The sequence below is a fragment of the Scyliorhinus torazame genome, chromosome 7 (assembly GCF_047496885.1).
Source record: "Scyliorhinus torazame isolate Kashiwa2021f chromosome 7, sScyTor2.1, whole genome shotgun sequence".
NCBI lineage: Eukaryota > Metazoa > Chordata > Chondrichthyes > Carcharhiniformes > Scyliorhinidae > Scyliorhinus > Scyliorhinus torazame.
In genome coordinates, this window is record NC_092713.1 from 46,974,878 (window position 1) to 46,993,805 (window position 18,928).

At 49.4% G+C, this 18,928-nt stretch overlaps 1 protein-coding gene across 3 annotated transcripts in view; it reads left to right on the plus strand.

Annotated features, from left to right (window-relative positions):
* kdm4aa (lysine (K)-specific demethylase 4A, genome duplicate a) overlaps positions 1-18,928 on the plus strand; it is a 129,176-nt gene that overhangs the window by 66,192 nt on the left and 44,056 nt on the right. For all 3 annotated transcript variants that reach the window (XM_072510644.1, XM_072510643.1, XM_072510645.1), the window contains 4 exons: positions 8,331-8,454; positions 8,947-9,125; positions 16,477-16,693; positions 18,714-18,790. In XM_072510644.1, the coding sequence (XP_072366745.1) occupies positions 8,331-8,454; positions 8,947-9,125; positions 16,477-16,693; positions 18,714-18,790 (597 nt within the window). The remainder of the gene's footprint in view (positions 1-8,330; positions 8,455-8,946; positions 9,126-16,476; positions 16,694-18,713; positions 18,791-18,928) is intronic.

Consider the following 18,928-nt stretch of genomic DNA (forward strand, 5'->3'; position numbering starts at 1 on the left):
TTGGACACTTAAGGGGCAACTTAGCATGGCCAATCCACCTAATCTGCACATCTTTGAACTGTGGGAGGAAATGTGAGCACCCAGAGGAACCCACCTGGAATCATCTTTAAGTTTTACAGGAGGCCTTTCAACCTATGATTACTGGAGGCTGTTCAAAAAGCAATGTACAACTCCTTTAATAAGGTCATCGCCTTCAGCTGTACCCTCTATTTAGGGGTGACATCGACTCGTGGTCACAGGTTTCTACCATCGGTGGCCTTGCGACTGAACAGGTCAATTCCTGACCCACAGACCTTTGGGCATGTGAGGTAGTGGGTTCTGGAGTGTAGGATTTTCTTCCTTCTCTGCTGCCTGCCTACCTCCTCGTTAAGGCATTTGGACTTAAGCGATTGGTGGCAAGCTTTTCCCAATCATCTATGCCACATGCTGCCATGTTCAAGCATTTTCTTTGCCTTTCCCTGGAACAATGTCCATTTGAGAGCTGAAGAAATGGGACCTGGTGCAGGAGATGTTTTTTTAGGCCATCCAGACATAAGAGTCATAGAATCTTACAGCACAGAACAGGCCTGTCGCGTCTGCACCAGTCAAAAGCAACCATGTAACCATTCTAATCCCATTTCCCAGCACTTGACTCTTAGTCTTGTATGCCCTCGGATCGAAAGTGCGTTTCTTTTTTTTATATAAATAATTTATTGAAAATTTTTGGTCAACCAACACAGTACATTGTGCATCCTTTACACAATATTATAACAACACAAATAACAATGACCTATTTTATAAACAAAAATGAATAAATAATAAATAACAAAAATGAAAACTAACCCTAATTGGCAACTGCCTTATCACAAGTAACACTCTCCAAAAATATAATTTAACAGTCCAATATATAATTATCTGTCGCAACGACCTATACATATTATACAGTATATATTAACAACCCTGAGAGTCCTTCTGGTTCCTCCCCCCCCCCCCCCCCCCCCCCCCCCCCCCAAACCCCACCCCCGATCCTGGGCTGCTGCTGCTGCCTTCTTTTTTCCATTCCATCTATCTTTCTGCGAGGTATTCGACGAACGGTTGCCACCGCCTGGTGAACCCTTGAGCCGACCCCCTTAGAACGAACTTAATCCGCTCTAGCTTTATAAACCCTGCCATGTCATTTATCCAGGTCTCCACCCCCGGGGGCTTGGCTTCTTTCCACATTAACAATATCCTGCGCCGGGCTACTAGGGACGCAAAGGCCAAAACATCGGCCTCTCTCGCCTCCTGCACTCCCGGCTCTTGTGCAACCCCAAATATAGCCAACCCCCAGCTTGGTTCGACCCGGACCCCCACTACTTTTGAAAGCACCTTTGTCACCCCCATCCAAAACCCCTGTAGTGCCGGGCATGACCAAAACATATGGGTATGATTCGCTGGGCTTCTCGAGCACCTCGCACACCTATCCTCCACCCCAAAAAATTTACTGAGCCGTGCTCCAGTCATATGCGCCCTGTGTAATACCTTAAACTGAATCAGGCTTAGCCTGGCACACGAGGACGACGAGTTTACCCTGCTTAGGGCATCTGCCCACAGCCCCTCCTCGATCTCCTCCCCCAGCTCCTCTTCCCGTTTCCCTTTTAGTTCATCTACCATAGTCTCCCCTTCGTCCCTCATTTCCCTATATATATTTGACACCTTACCATCCCCCACCCATGTCTTTGAGATCACTCTGTCCTGCACCTCTTGTTTCGGGAGCTGTGGGAATTCCCTCACCTGTTGCCTCGCAAAAGCCCTCAGTTGCATATACCTGAATGCATTCCCTTGGGGCAACCCATATTTCTCGGTCAGCGCTCCCAGACTCGCGAACTTCCCATCCACAAACAGATCTTTCAGTTGCGTTATTCCTGCTCTTTGCCACATTCCATATCCCCCATCCATTCCCCCCGGGGCAAACCTATGGTTGTTTCTTATCGGGGACCCCCCCAAGGCCCCAGTCTTTCCCCTATGCCGTCTCCACTGTCCCCAAATCTTCAGTGTAGCCACCACCACCGGGCTTGTGGTGTAGTTCCTCGGTGAGAACGGCAATGGGGCTGTCACCATAGCCTGTAGGCTAGTCCCCCTACAGGACGCCCTCTCTTAATCTCTTCCACGCCGCTCCCTCCTCATCTCCCATCCACTTACTCACCATTGAAATATTAGCGGCCCAATAATACTCACTTAGGCTCGGTAGTGCCAGCCCCCCCCTATCCCTGCTACGCTGTAAGAATCCCTTCCTCACTCTCGGGGTCTTCCCGGCCCACACGAAACCCATGATGCTCTTTTCAATCCTTTTAAAAAAAATTTTAAAAAAAGCCTTCGTGATCACCACCGGGAGGCACTGAAACACAAAGAGGAATCTCGGGAGGACCACCATCTTAACCGCCTGCACCCTCCCTGCCAGTGACAGGGATACCATATCCCATCTCTTGAAATCCTCCTCCATTTGTTCCACCAACCGCGTTAAATTTAACCTATGCAATGTGCCCCAATTCTTGGCTATCTGGATCCCCAGGTAACGAAAGTCCCTTGTTACCTTCCTCAACAGTAGGTCCTCTATTTCTCTACTCTGCTCCCCTGGATGCACCACAAACAACTCACTTTTCCCCATGTTCAATTTATACCCTGAAAAATCCCCAAACTCCCCAAGTATCCGCATTATTTCTGGCATCCCCTCCGCCGGGTCTGCCACGTATCGTAGCAAATCGTCCGCATACAAAGATACCCGGTGTTGTTCTCCTCCTCTAAGTACTCCCCTCCACTTCTTGGAACCCCTCAACGCTATCGCCAGGGGCTCAATCGCCAGTGCAAACTATAATGGGGACAGAGGGCATCCCTGCCTTGTCCCTCTATGGAGCCGAAAATATGCAGATCCCCGTCCATTCGTGACCACGCTCGCCATCGGGGCCCTATACAACAGCTGCACCCATCTAACATACCCCTCTCCAAAACCAAATCTCCTCAACACCTCCCACAAATAATCCCACTCCACTCTATCAAATGCTTTCTTGGCATCCATCGCCACTACTATCTCCGTTTCCCCCTCTGGTGGGGCCATCATTATTACCCCTAACAGCCTCCGTATATTCGTGTTCAGCTGTCTCCCCTTCACAAACCCAGTTTGGTCCTCGTGGACCACCCCCGGGACACATTCCTCTATTCTCATTGCCATTACCTTGGCCAGGATCTTGGCATCTACATTTTGGAGGGAAATAGGTCCTTCTTTAAGAGAAGCGATATCGTTGCTTCAGACATAGTCGGGGGCAGTTGTCCCCTTTCCTATGCCTCATTAAAGGTCCTCGTCAATACCGGGGCGAGCAAGTCCACATATTTTCTGTAGAATTCGACTGGGAATCCATCCGGTCCCGGGGCCTTTCCCGCCTGCATGCTCCTAATTTCTTTCACCACTTCTTCTACCTCGATCTGTGCTCCCAGTCCCACCCTTTCCTGCTCTTCCACCTTGGGAAATTCCAGCCGATCCAAGAAGCCCATCATTCTCTCCCTCCCATCCGGGGGTTGAGCTTAATATAATTTTTTATAAAATGTCTTGAACACTCCATTCACTCTCTCCGCTCCCCGCTCCATCTCTCCTTCCTCATCCCTCACTCCCCCTATTTCCCTCGCTGCTCCCCTTTTCCTCAATTGGTGTGCCAGCAACCTACTCGCCTTCTCCCCATATTCGTACTGTACACCCTGTGCCTTCCTCCATTGTGCCTCTGCAGTGCTCGTAGTCAGCAAGTCAAATTCTACATGTAGCCTTTGCCTTTCCCTGTACAGTCCCTCCTCCGGTGCTTCCGCATATTGTCTGTCCGCCCTCAAAAGTTCTTGCAGCAACCGCTCCCGTTCCTTACTCTCCTGCTTCCCTTTATGTGCCCTTATTGATATCAGCTCCCCTCTAACCACCGCCTTCAGCGCCTCCCAGACTACTCCCACCTGGACCTCCCCATTATCATTGAGTTCCAAGTACTTTTCAATGCACCCCCTCACCCTTAGACACACCCCCTCATCTGCCATTAGTCCCATGTCCATTCTCCAGGGTGGGTGCCCTCCTGTTTCCTCCCCTATCTCCAAGTCTACCCAGTGTGGAGCGTGATCCGAAATGGCTATTGCCGTATACTCCGTTCCCCTTACCTTCGAGATCAACGCCCTTTCCAGCACACAAAAGTCTATTCGCGAGTAGACTTTATGGACATAGGAGAAAAACGAGAACTCCTTACTCCTAGGTCTGCTAAATCTCCACGGGTCTACACCTCCCATCTGCTCCATAAAATCTTTAAGTACCTTGGCTGCTGCCGGCCTCCTTCCAGTCCTGGACTTCGACCTATCCAGCCCTGGTTCCAACACTGTATTAAAATCTCCCCCCATTATCAGCTTTCCCATCTCTAGGCCCGGAATGCGTCCTAACATCCGCCTCATAAAATTGGCATCATCCCAGTTCGGGGCATATACGTTTACCAAAACCACCGTCTCCCCCTGTAGTTTGCCACTCACCATCACGTATCTGCCCCCGTTATCCGCCACTATAGTCTTTGCCTCGAACATTACCCGCTTCCCCACTAATATAGCCACCCCCCTGTTTTTTTGCATCTAGCCCCGAATGGAACACCTGCCCCACCCATCCTTTGCGTAGCCTAACCTGGTCTATCAGTTCCAGGTGCGTTTCCTGTAACATAACCACATCTGCCTTAAGTTTCTTAAGGTGTGCGAGTACCCGTGCCCTCTTTATCGGCCCGTTCAGCCCCCTCACGTTCCACGTGATCAGCCGGGTTGGGGGGCTTCCTACCCCCCCCCCTTGTCGATTAGCCATCCCCTTTTTCCAGCTCCTCACCCGGTTCCCACGCAGCTGTATCTCCCCCAGGCGGTGCTCCCCCGCCCATCCCCTCCCATACCAGCTCCCCCCTCTCCCCAGCAGCAGCAAACCAGTAATTCCCCCCTCCCACCTCCCCCTCTAGATCCCCCGCTAGCGTAATTACTCCCCCCATGTTGCTCCCAGAAGTCAGCAAACTCTGGCCGACCTCGGCTCCCCCCCCCCCCCCCCGTGACCTCGGCTCGCACCGTGCGACGCCCCCTCCTTCCTGCTTCTCTATTCCCGCCATGATTATCATAGCGCGGGAACCAAGCCCGCGCTTCTCCCTTTGCCCCGCCCCCAATGGCCAACGCCCCCATCTCCTCCACCTCCCCATCACCACCTGTGGAAGAGAGAAAAGTTACCACATCGCAGGATTAGTACATAAAACTCCTCTTTCCCCCCTTTTTAACCCCCCTCTTCGCCCCCCACATTCGCCCCACCACTTTGTTCAAACGTTCTTTTTAATAACCCGCTCATTCCAGTTTTTCTTCCACAATAAAAGTCCACGCTTCATCCGCCGTCTCAAAGTAGTGGTGCCTCCCTCGATATGTGACCCACAGTCTTGCCGGTTGCAGCATTCCAAATTTTATCTTTTTATGAAGCACCGCCTTGGCCCGATTATAAAGCTCGTCCTCCTTCTCGCCACCTCCGCACTCCAGTCTTGATAAACGCGGATCAGCGCGTTCTCCCATTTACTGCTCCGAGTTTTCTTTGCCCATCTAAGGACCATTTCTCTATCCTTAAAACAGAGGAATCTCACCACTATGGCTCTGGGAATTTCTCCTGCTCTCGGTCCTCGCGCCATCACTCGGTATGCTCACTCCACCTCCAACGGACCCGCCGGGGCCTCCGCTCCCATTAACGAGTGCAGCATCGTGCTCACATATGCCCCAACGTCCGCTCCCTCCGCACCTTCAGGAAGACCAAGAATCCTCAGGTTGTTCCTCCTTGCGTTGTTCTCCAGTGCCTCCAACCTTTCCACACATGGTTTCTGATGTGCCTCGTGCGTCTCCGTCTTCACCACCAGGCCCTGTATGTCGTCCTCATTCTCGGCTGCCTTTGCCTTCACGACCCGAAGCTCCCGCTCCTGGGTCTTTTGTTCCTCCTTTAGCCCTTCGATCGCCTGTAGTATCGGGGCCAACGGCTCTTTCTTCATTTCCTTTTTGAGCTCTTCCACACAGCATTTCAAGAACTCTTGTTGTTCAGGGCCCCATGTTAAACTGCCACCTTCCGACGCCATCTTGGTTTTTGCTTGCCTGCCTTGCCGCTGTTCTAAAGGATCCACTGCAATCCGGCCACTTTCTCCTTTTTTCATCCGTATCCAGGGGGGAGTCCCTTTTGGTTTACCGCACAGTGTTTTAGCCGTCAAAATTGCCATTGGGGCTCCTATCAAGAGCCCAAAAGTCCGTTTCACCGGGAGCTGCCGAAACGTGCGACTCAGCTGGTCATCGCCGCACCCGGAAGTCGAAAGTGCGTTTCTAAATACTTCTTAAATGTTTGAGGGTCTCTGCCTCCACCACCCTCCTGGTTAAAAAGGGTTTCCTCGCATCCCCTCTGAACCTCTGGCCCTTAGCTTAAACCTGTGCCCTCTGGCCATTGACCCCTCCATCAAGGGGAAACGTTTGTTCCTGTCTACTCCAATCTATGCCCCTCATAACTTTTATATTTCAATCATGTCCCCCCTCAGTCTCCTCTGCCCCATGGAAAACAATCCATGTCTATCCAACCTCTCTTCATAACTAACACACACATCTCCTCTGCACACAATACTCAAGCTGTGGCCTAACCTTTTATATGGTTCGAAAATAACCTCCCTACTCTTAAACTCTATGCCTCTGCTAATAAAGGCAGAGGCATAGAACTTCTTAACCACTTTATCCACCTGCTCTGCTACCTTAAAGGACCTGTGTACATGCACACCAAGACCCCACTGATCATTGGTGCTTCTCAGCATACTGCCATTTTTCAAGTGTTCTCTTGCCTTGTTTGTCCTGTCCATGTGCATAACCTCACACTTATCCGGATCAAATTCTATTTGCCACTGATCCGCCCATCTGACCATCCTGTCGATATCCTCCTGCAATCGAAGGCTATCCTCACTATTTACCACCCCTCCAATTTTCATATCATCCCCAAGCTTACTGATCAACCCTCCTGCATTAATATCTAAGCCATTTATATAAACCACAAACGGCAAGCGCCCCAACACTGATCCCTGCGGGACCCCACTGGACACAGGCTTCCAGTCAGAAAAACACCCATCGACCATCACCCTCTGCTTCCTGCCACTCAGCCAATTTTGGATCCAATTTGCCAAATTTCCTTGGATCCCCTGGCCTCTTACCTTTGCTATCAGTCTCCCATGTAGGACCTTATCAAAAGCCTTGCTGAAGTTCAAGAAGACGACGTCACATGCATTTCTCTCATCTACATACTTGGTCACCTCTTTGAAAAATTCAATTGAGTTGGTCACACCTGATCTCCCATTAACAAAACCATGTTGACTGTTCATGATTAATCCTTTCCTTTCCAAATGGAGATTAATTCTGACACTCAGAATTGCTTCCAATAGTTTCTTCACCACTGAGGTTAGACTGACTGGCCTGCAGTTTCCTGGTTTATCCCTTCCTCCCTTCTTGAATAATGGTACCACATTGGCTTTCCTCCAGTCCTCCGGCACCTCTCCTGTGGCTAGAGAGGAATTGAAAATTATTGCTAGCGCCCTTGCTATTTCCTCCCTTGCCTCGCTCAACAGCCTGGGATACATTTCATCCTCCCCTGGGGATTTGTCTACCATTAGTGTGTCTGACCACTCAGAACCTCCTCTCTTTCTATGTTAATCATTTTAATTTTATTATAGCCTTTTGCCCTGATTTTCTGATCTCAACATTGAGTTCTGCAATTTCAGATCCTACCCTCCATTATTTTGTTATCATCTTTTTGGATGGTTGATGATTGGTTTTACCATTTACCCCTCTAGACCTCTTTTTGTCTCTTTACATGTCCCATATCACCTCCTTTTGCCGTACACCATCATTCCTTCTGTCAGTTGCACCCTATCACAAATATTCTCTTTTGCTCTGCCCCCCTCGTTCCCTTCTAGTTGCTTAAAACCTGCTGCACCTCTAATTTTTGCATTTCTGACAAAAGATCATTGACATGAAACTTGGCGACCATAACTTGCACTTTCTCTTTCCACTTTTCCAGCATTTTCAGATTTATTGCATTTCCCTCCAATCTCTTGTGTCTGTCTCTTTTGGAACATATTTTGGAATTGATATGTTCTTTTGATCAATGGGGCTCATCAATAACTTTACAATAATACTAACATTACTATGTTAACGCTGAAACTAGCAGAAGTCTTGTAAAAAGGACTGCTGTCGTCCACTGCAAGTTTCACTAATGCTAAAATGCATCTCCTGTCCCTCCAAAGAGAGTACAGATATGCTGTTTTGTTCTTCCACAGATGGCTGAGCAATACATGAAAGAGATGAAATCTAAGAAGAAAGCCAAGAGTCGACGCCAGCCTCTTAGTAAACCACCACGGCACCATCCACTTTCTGTGGTGAAGGACTGCGTTAGCGATGAAGGTGTGTTTTGTTTTTGCCATTTCAATTTGATAGTCAAGCATTTTCTATAATTTATGAAATATTCACTATATTTTAAATATATTTGACCGTATTCATGGGGTCATGGTTAGTGAACAAACTTGATTTCAATCTTGCGGCCCACTCACGAGCCTGGATTGCCCATCACTGATCTGGTCTGTCAGCAAACTGTGCAATACAATATTGTGTGGAGAATTCAATAGCATTTGGGAGAGAAGGGCCCTGCTATGGCACACTTGATGGAAGGGAGCTGGGTATTGTTACGGTGCATGCAGAACCAAGTGGGGATGATTGTGAGGAAATGGGACTGCTAGATTTAGCAAGTAAATTCTGAAGATATGATGGCAAGACTACCTTAGTCAGAAGTTACCAGAACGTGTGGCTGACCACACTATCTACTTTAATTTAATAATGTTCAATGGGCATTAACTGTACTGGACTTGATTCTTATTAAAACTCATATTTTTGTAACAGAAATGCCAGACTTGTTGTCAGTGGAAGATGACCCAATGGAATCAGAACCATGGGCAAAGCCACTTGCTCATCTGTGGCAAAACCGGCCCCAGAACTTTCTTGCAGAACGGGAATACAACTCCATCATGGCACAGCTGACACCTTACTGCTCAATTTGTGCACTCTTCCAGTCATACCAGGTTGGGATATTTTTTTTGTTTACCTCCCCAGTGTTTAAGCTTGGATTAAAGCTTTCCTTTATAAATTAACCTGCTAATGACTACTTCAATTGCGCTGCTTAGCAGATTCAAAACAATTTGTCAAGTTTTGTAGAATGACAGTGGATTGTGAAAAATGAAATATTATATAATTGCAGCTAGTCATTGCAATCTGCTTTGTAAGTAGCGATCACTGTGCTGCCACATTTTTTGAATTAGTGTGCAATCAGCCTTCGGTTGTCACTGGTGAAATTCCAATTACATTAATGCTGCCTATTGCATATTTGTAGAATATAATGAATACAGGTTACTCAAGGTGTAGTTTTTAGAAACCAGTTTTTTAAAAAGTTTCTACTTTTTGGCCAGTGTCTTAAACTGTGGTAGAACTGAACAGTACTAACCAGCACTACCCTACTAGGTGCAAACGTCACGTTGCATTTTTTGGGGGGGTTAGACTAAATATATTTTCCCCCTCAGGGTGAATTTAAAGAAATCTAGACTTCCGGTTGTGGCTATGCCTAGGTAGGTTGCACGGTCGGCAGCTCCCACCGAGAACGGACTTTTGGGCCCTTTTATAGAGCTCCAGCGGCACTTGGACGACGATTCCTGGTGTGGGAAGGAAACAGTGAGGGTCCCCCCAGTGCTGTATGGAGTGGGCCAGGAGTGGGGCGATCAAAAAAGAGGCTTTGGGACTTCCGATTGCCGCTATGCGGAGCTAAGTCGCACATTCGGCGGCTCCCGCAAAAACGGACTTGTGGGCTCTTTTCAGGGCCCCCAACGGCACTTCTTCGACGTTTCCCGGTGTGGGAAGGAGTTTATAACAGCTCCCCGTCAGTATATGGCTTCAACTAGGAGCGGGGCGACAAGAAGGTGGTGGTGGACCCGAAGAAGGTGCGAGGGAAGAACAAAATGGCGGCGGGCGGAGACCAGGCAGTGTGGATGCAGTGGGCGGAGGAGCAGCAGGAGGGTATCCAGCGCTGCCTCAGAGAGATTAAAACAGACCTGCTAGAGCCGATGAAGGCTTCTATTGATAAGTTGCTGGAGACACAGACGGCCCAGGGGGTGGCGATCCGCGAGGCTCGACAAAAGATCTCTGACAATGAGGACGAGACAGGCCTGGCGGTAAAGGTGGAGGCGCACGAGGCGCTCCACAAGAAATGGCAGGAGCAGTTCAAGGAGATGGAGAATCGGTCGAGGCGGAAGAATCTGCGGATTCTGGGCCTCCCGGAGGGGCTGGAGGGGCCGGACGTGGGGGCCTATGTGGTCACTATGTTAAACTCGCTGATGGGAGCGGGGTCCTTCCAGGGGCTCCTGGAGCTGGAAGGGGCCCATAAGAGTGTTGGCGAAGAGGCCCAAGGCTAACGAGCCTCCACGGGCGGTGCTGGTGAGGTTCCATCGGTTCGTCGATCGGGAGTGTGTTCTCAGGTGGGCCAAGAAGGAGATGAGCAGCAGGTGGGAGAACACAGAGGTTCGAATATGCCAGGACTGGAGTGCGGAGGTGGCGAAGAGGAGGGCCGGGTACAATCGAGCGAAGGCGGTGCTGCACAGGAAGGGGGTGAAGTTTGGCATGTTTAGCCGGCGTGACTGTGGGTTACCTACAAGGACCGGCACCATTATTTTGAGTCTCCGGAGGAGGCGTGGGCCTTTGTTCAGGCCGAGAAGATGGACACAGATTGAGGGTCGGGATAGGCGATTGGGGACTGTGGTTGATATGTTATGTTTATTTTTTTCCGAGGGGCGGGGGCCTTTGCATTGCTCCGGGTTTCTTTTCCTTTGTGTTTTTCGCTTTCGGGTCGGTGAGGGTGGATGGGGCGGGTTGGGGACTGTTTTGGTTGAGTTGGTCGGGGGGGCTGTTGGAGGGGGCGTAGGTGAACGGGGGGGTGGACGGTGGTGAGATGGGGTCCAGCGGGGGAGGGGGAGGCCTGAGTCGGGGGTGAGGGGACCGTGCCTGTAAAATGAGCTGCATCAGAGGTGGCGGGGCCTGGTAGGTGGAAAGCGCGGGCTTTTTACCGCGCTGGAGACTGAGGGGGTGGGGGCCGGGAAGCGAGGGTTGTTTCCCGCGCTTAGAACGGGAGGGGGAGGGCCTATGGATGGGGAACGGGAGAGGAGGGTGTGCCACAATGGGAGGAGTCGAAGGAGAGGCGGGAGTGGCCGGGGTCAGCAGGAGTCCGCTGACTTGCGGAAGTGCAATGGGGGGGGGGGAGAAAGAGTAAATCCGCTAGGATGGATCCTAACTGTGGGGTGGGGGGGGAATAGAGTTGCTGCTGCTAAGGTCAAGGAGGAGCTGGAGCAAGTACGGGGGGTCGAGACAGGTGTATGCCGCTGTGGGGAACGGGCCGGGTGTGGGGTGCGGGCGCGTGGGCTGGCCGAGGAGGGGTCATGGCTAGTCGGCGGGGGAGAGGGGCGGGTAGCCCCCTGATCCGGCTGATAACCTGGAATGTAAGGGAACTGAATGGGCTTTGGAGAAGAGAGGAGAACGGGCGCGGAAAAACAAGATGGCGGCCGGCGGGGATCAGGCAGCGTGGGCCCGGTGGTCATGGGAGCAGCAGGAATTTCTCTGAAGCTGCTTCGCCGAGTTAAAGGCGGAAATGTTGGCCCCTATGAAGGCTTCTATTGAATGGTTGTTGGAGACCCAGAAGATGCAGGGGACGGCGATCATGGAGGTACAGCAGAAGGCCTCTGAGAACGAGGATGAGATTTTGGGCCTGGCGGTTAGATTGGAGGCGCACGTGGCTCTGCACAAAAGATGGCAGGAGAGTCTGGAAGACCTTGAACATGGGTCAAGGAGGCAGAACCTGCGGATTCTGGGTCTCCCTGAAGGCGTGGAGGGGTCGGATGCTGGTGCGTATGTGACCACGATGCTGGGAACGCTAATGGATGCGGGGGCTTTCCCGCGACCCCTGGAGCTGGATGGGGCGCACAGAGTCCTGGCAAGTAGGCCTAGGGCGAACGAGCCGCCGAGAGCTATGATGGTAAGATTCCACCGCTTCACCGATGAGGAGTGTGTCCTGCGATGGGCGAAGGAGCGAAGTAGCAGGTGGGAGAACAGTGAGATCCGTATTTACCAGGACTGGGGTACAGAGCTGGCCAAGAGGCGTGGGATTCAACCGGGCCAAGGCGGTCCTCCACAGCAAAGGGGTGAAGTTCGGGCTGTTACAATGGCGAGGCTGTGGGTTACATATTAGAACGTATGTGGAACGTGAGGAGCCTGAATGGGCCGGTCAAGAGGGTCCGTGTGTTTGCACACTTAAGGGAGTTAAAGGCAGACGTAGCCATGCTACAAGAGACTCATCTGAAGGTCGCGGATCAAACCAGGCTGAGGAAGGGATGGGTGGGGCAGGTCTTCCACTCAGGGCTGGATGCGAAGACCAGGGGGGTCGCAATCTTTGTGAGCAAGCGAGTGGCATTTAAGGCGGATAAAGGGGGTAGATATATTATGGTGAGTGGCAAGCTGCAGGGGCAAAGGAGTTTTCTTTCTTCCCCCATGTTCACAAGGCATACTTGCGGATTGACCTTTTTCGTGGTGAGTAGGGCGCTAATCCAGAGTACTCAGCCATTGCGAACTCGGACCATGCCCCGCACTGGGTGGAGTTGGGGCTGGTGGAGGAGAGAGGCCAACGCCCTCTGTGGAGGCTGGACGTAGGACTATTGACGGATGGGGGTGAAGCGATTCTTGGACCAACTGATGTTCCCTAAGTTGGAGGAGGAGTGGGTAGAGGGATTGGGGGCCCCGATTGAGATGGAGGAAATGGTTAAGGGTTTGGAGGGTATGCAGACGGGCAAGGCCCTGGGACCGGACGGATATCCCTTAGAATTTTACAGGAAATTCAGAGCTGTTGGGCCCATTATTGTTGCGAACCTTCAACGAGGCAAAGGAAAAGGGAACCCTTCCCCCGACGATGGTACAGGCTCTGATCTCGCTCATCCTTAAGCGAGATAAGGACCTGTTGCAATGTGGCTCCTACAGGCCGATATCGCTCCTTAATGTAGATGCCAAACTGTTGGTCACCAGATTTGAGGACGGTGTCCCGGGAGTGATCAGTGAGGATCAGATGGGGTTTGTGAAGGGCAGGCAGCTGAACACGAATGTGCGGAGGCTCCTGAATGTGATCATGATGCCCTTGGAAGGAGGGGGTGCAGAAGTGGCGGCGGCAATGGAAAGCCTTTGAGCGGGTGGAGTGGGAGTACCTGTGGGAAGTGTTAGGCAGATTTGGATTTGGCGAGGAATTCATAGCGTGGGTTAAATTGCTGTATCAGGCCTCTGTAGCGAGTGTGTCGACGAACCGGCTGCGGTCGGAGTACTTTAGGCTACATCGAGGAACGAGGCAGGGGTGCCCCCTGTCCGCCCTGTTGTTTGCCCTGGCAATCGAGCCGCTGGCCATGGCGCTGAGGGATTGTAGAAACTGGAGGGGGCTAGTTCGGGGAGGGGGGGTGGGGGGGAGCATCGAGTTTCACTGTATGCGGATGACCTGCTCCTGCACATTTTGGATCCGGTGGAGGGGATGGGGGAGGTCATGCAGATCCTTAAAGATTTTGAGGGCTTTTCGGGGTACAAGTTGAATGTCGGGAAAAGCGAGCTTTTTGTGATACATGCGAGGGGCCAGGTAAAGAGACTGGGAGAGCTATCGCTTAAGATGCTGGAGAGGAGCTTTCGCTATTTGGGCATACAGGTGGCTAAGAGTTGGGATGCCCTACACAAGCTCAATCTAGTGCGGCTGGTGGATCAGATGGAGGAGGACTTTAAGAGGTGGGACATGCTGCCGCTTTCCCTGGCTGGCAGGGTGCAGTCCATGATGATGACGGTCCTCCCAGGTTCTTGTTAGTCTTCCAGTGCCTTCCTATCCTCATCCCCAAGTCCTCCTTCAAGCAGGTGAACAGGATTATCACAGGATTTGTGTGGGCAAACAAGACCCCGCGTGTTAAGAGACTGTTCATGGAGCGCAGTCGGGGTGGGGGTGGGCTGGCGCTGCCGAACGTCTGCAGCTATTATTGGGCAGCGAATATATCCATGATTTGGAAATGGGTACTAGAGGGAGGGGGGGCAAATTCTTTGGCGTGGAAACGGTTGGAGGCGGCGTCTTGCAGGGATACTAGCCTGGGGGCATTGCTAACGGCACCGCTGCTGCTCCCGCCGACACGGTACACCACGAGCCCGGTGGTGATGGTGACATTGAGGATCTGGGGTCAGTGGAGACGGCACAGGGGGGAGGTAGGGGCCTCAGTCTGGACCCCGATACGAAACAATCACAGGTTCGTTCCAGGTAGAATAGACAGTGGGTTCCTAAGCCGGCACAGAGCGGGTATTAAAAGGATGGGGGACTTGTTTATTGACGGGACATTTGTGAGCCTGAGGGCGCTGGAAGGGAAATTTGGGTTGCTCCCAGGGAATACCTTTAGGTACCTGCAGGTCTGGGCTTTCATGAGAAAGCAGGTGGGGGAATTTCTGCTACCGGCCCGGAGGATACAGGACAGGGTGGTCTCTGGCGTTTGGGTAGGGGACGGAAAGGTATCCGACATATACCAGGAGCTGCAGGAGGCGGAGGAGGCCTCGGTGGAAGAGCTGAAGGGCAAGTGGGAGGAGGAGCTGGATGAAGGCCTGTGGGCAGATGCCCTGGGCAGGGTCCTCCTCGTCTTGTGCCAGGCTGATTCAGTTTTAGGTGGTGCACTGGGCGCATATGACAGTGGCGAGAATGAGCAAGTTCTTTGGGGTGGAGGACAGGTGTGTGAGGTGTTCAGGGAGCCCAGCAAACCATGTCCATATGTTTTGGGCATGCCTGGCATTTACAGAATTTTGGAGAGGCTTTGTAAAGGCTAAGTCCAAGGTCTTGGACACTCTGGTAAAGCCGAGCTGGGGGTTAGCGATATTTGGGGTGTCAGAGGATCCGCGAGTACAGGAGTCGAAAGAGGTCGGAGTCTTGGCCTTTGCCTCCTTGGTAGCCCGGAGAAGGCTCTTGTTAATGTGGAAGGACGCAAAACCCCCAAGCATAGAGGCTTGGGTCAGTGACATGGCGGGATTTCTCAGGTTGGAGAGGATAAAGTTTGCCTTGCGAGGGTCCTTGCAGGGGTTCTCCAGGCGGTGGCAACCGTTCCTTGACTTTCTCGTGGAAATTTAAGTGGCGGTCAGCAGCAGCAGCAGCAAACCAGAGGGGAGGGGGGGCGTTATGGGTGGTGGATAGATTTCACTGGTAAAGGGCAGATACCCCACCTTGTTTTAAGTTGTTAATTCGCTTTTCGCTTTTCTTTATTATTGTTATGTTTGTGTTGCTTTCTTTCTGTAGCGGTTTGTAAAATTTTGTAAAAATTTTGAATGGAAACAAATTTTAAAATAAAGAAATCCAGAGTACTTTTCAATGATGGGCAGGGGTTTCTCCCAGTATCCTGGCCAATAATTATCCCTCAAATAAGGTCCGTCAGAAACACTCTTAATTGTTCAGACATTAGAAAGATCTTGGAATCTTTGAATGTCCTTTCCCATTCATGCAGGGAAGAATATTTTTTAGATTCCGCAAGTTAATTGAGTAAACCTTTGAATACACTTTTTATCTACTTTTTATTTTTTTCATGACTATTCTAATTCTGCACCTGCAGATATTTCACATTCCAAACTCCCGCCCTGCTTTCTATGGAAGTGGATCAAAGTGATCTGGTACTCTTGTGGGATGGGTCATATGGACAATGGTAATAGCATTAAAACATATTGGAAGGGCTATTGTATTTGTTCATATTTTGGTTTATTTCCATTCTAAGGAGTCTTTCACGGAGGATGCCCAAGTACTGAGACCTTGAATTGTATTTTGTGAGACAGGCACTCTATTTAGGTTTTGTTAAAGCTGTACTGTGCACATGCACAGCAGGTGACTTTCTAAAATGTTTAGCTTGAGGTTCAGCTAAGGTATATTTTGTTCTGATCATTTATGACACAGTGGGATAATAAAACCAAATCTCAAGTCCACGCAGTCATTACTTCCTATGAAACAACTAGTTGACGAATTAGGCTGTTCCACCCTGTAGTTGCAATTAGATGGTCATTTGTAAACCTACTGAAAACATTGCATAACTGCTTAATGTTTGTTTATCTGCTGTACCATTATTTGTAAAAGGCAGTTTTGCCACCAGTTTTATAACGAGTTTCCATGAACGGATAATTTTTCTCAATTGGGCATTACTAATTCCAAGAATATAGTGGCTTAACTGAAAATGGAAAGCTTGTGCTAAAAAGTCCTGGGCCGTGGCTAAATCCTTGTCTGCGATGAACTCTGCTTAATATAAATAATCTGATGTAATTAAATGTTGCTCTTCCCTTACTGACACCTTCCCACTTTTATTTTGATAGGTAGATTGTCAGGAGAATCAGGGTGCGAGAATCAAAAGCCAACCTTTGGACACTGGCAAACCCAGAAACCAAATTAAAAGCAAGCCGCTGGTCCCAGAGATGTGCTTCACATCTGGAAGTGACCATGTAGATCTAACTCTCCCAACCTCTTATGTTGACGAAGATGGAACAAGCATCCTTGTGACGTGTGCAAAGTGCTGTGTATGTGTTCATGCAAGTAAGTATTATGAGCTCTTGAGGTAGGAGGAGTGGGGTAGCTTGGAAGGTGGAATAGAAGAACAAGTGAGTTCTTCTACAAGTAAACAAGTGGTTTACCAGTCAATGTTTGTACCTCAACCAATATCGTTGCAAAAAGGTCAGATTAACTCTTTGCTGTTTGTGAAACCTTGCTACGTGGAAATTGGCTGCAGTGCCTCCTATGTTACAGACAATGAAGTATTTTTCAAGTATAACTATCAAATGTTTGGAGCATCCTGAGTAGATGTAAAGTGCAATAAAATTGCAAGTTCCTCCCTCATTTTCTGATGGTTAGTTGGACTGTGTACTGAATTTTGAATTCCTAAGTATTCAATTCTTAATGATCACAATTGACCAAAGCTTAGGCTCCCCATAAATTGGAGCTTCTGGAGCATTTGAGGGTGTTGCTTCTTTGCTCGCTGGATCAGACTGGGCAGCACGGTAGCATTGTGGATAGCACAATTTATTCACAGCTCCAGGGTCCCAGGTTTGATTCCCGGCTTGGGCCACTGTCTGTGCGGAGTCTGCACATTCTCCCCCTGTGTGCGTCCGTTTCCTCCGGGTGCTCCGATTTCCTCCCACAGTCCAAAGATGTGCGGGTTAGGTGGATTGGCAATCCTAAATTGCCCTGAATTGAACTGAAAGATGTCATTGGCATTAGTTAAGCATTACACACTGAATATTGTTGTGATCTATTTGCTCTAGGTTTTTGATCAATAAGCGGATCAGGGGTTATGGGAAAAGGCAGGAGAATGGGGATGAGAAATATATCAGCCATGATTGAATGGCGGAGCAGACTCAATGGGCCTAATTCTGCTCCTATGGCTTATGATCTTATGCACTCCATACTTATGGCTTTTTAAGACCTCACCAATTTGGTAGCTGGCATATGTACTTCATAAAATGTGGGCTTACACTGTATACGTTTTGTAGTTCTTAAGGCACTTGCAACATCCAAAAATTGGGAGGAAATTGCCCTGTTTTCCTGCCCATGGTTTTACCACATTAATACTTACTGTTCTCATCCAGACAATCTGGGGAGCTGGCAAACGCAGGCAGTTAATTATCAACTTTAGCAGCAGAAGTCATATCCTGAATTTGCACCATGTCCATTTAAATGGAATTGACGGGTTCTGTGGCAGAAAGGTGGCTTCCCTAAAAGTAAGCAATTGACATAAAGTGGGAGAATAATTTTCTTCAATAAAATCCTATGCATTGTGGGCTGGCCAAGATTGCATGGTATATTTTAAATTAAATAAGTTGCATTTATATGGCATTCTTCATGACCTTGCGCTGCTTTAAATCCCTTTGCAATCGAGTGCTTTTTGTTTTGAAGCATTGCCACTGGTGTATTGTAAACCCATTTGTGCATAAAAAACCCCCACAACCATAGTTAATGAAACAAGTGACTAGATAATCTATTTGAGGTGTTGACTGAGGTACATCTTGGCCAGATCACTGGGAAGACTCTCCTGTTTTTCAAATTGTCATGGGATTTTTACATTCACCCGAGGGCTGACAAGCCTTGACTTAATGTCTCTTTGAAATATCAGCAGCTTTGGCAGTGCAGCATGCCTTTGCCAGCCTAGGTAAGACTCAGGCAGCAGTGCCAGGGCTCCTCCACAAAGAACAAGATCATGAAATTAATGCAGTGAAAAATAAAATGCCATGTGTTTAGTGCATAGAATGCCCAGTTAAATGCTAATTTTGAACATCCCTCCCATTTTTTTCTCCCATCTTCATATCTTCTGAGGGATGATTTTAAAAATTACACAATTAAATATTTACTTTGGACAGTATCATTTCAAAAAACTGCATGACTTGAAGCTTGTGCTAAACTAAAATTCTTGAAATTTCCTATGCACCTTTCCTATGCACCTTCCCGTACCAGCCTCCCCGAACAGGCGGCGGAATGTGGCGACTAGGGGCTTTTCACAGTAATTTCATTTGAAGCCTACTTGTGACAATAAGCGATTTTCATTTCATTTCATTTTCGATAGGTTGTTATGGAGTGGCTCCTGAGAAAGCAACTGATGATTGGATTTGTGCCAGGTGTGCAGCTAATGCTTTAGCAGAAGTAAGTAATTTCATCATTGGTCTAATTGCGATAATGCAAGACATAATTTTTTTTTTCTTACCGATCTGAGGGTTATTGTGAAGTGATCTGTATCTCACTTTTTAAAAAAAAAAAACAGGATTGCACAGCACTCTGATC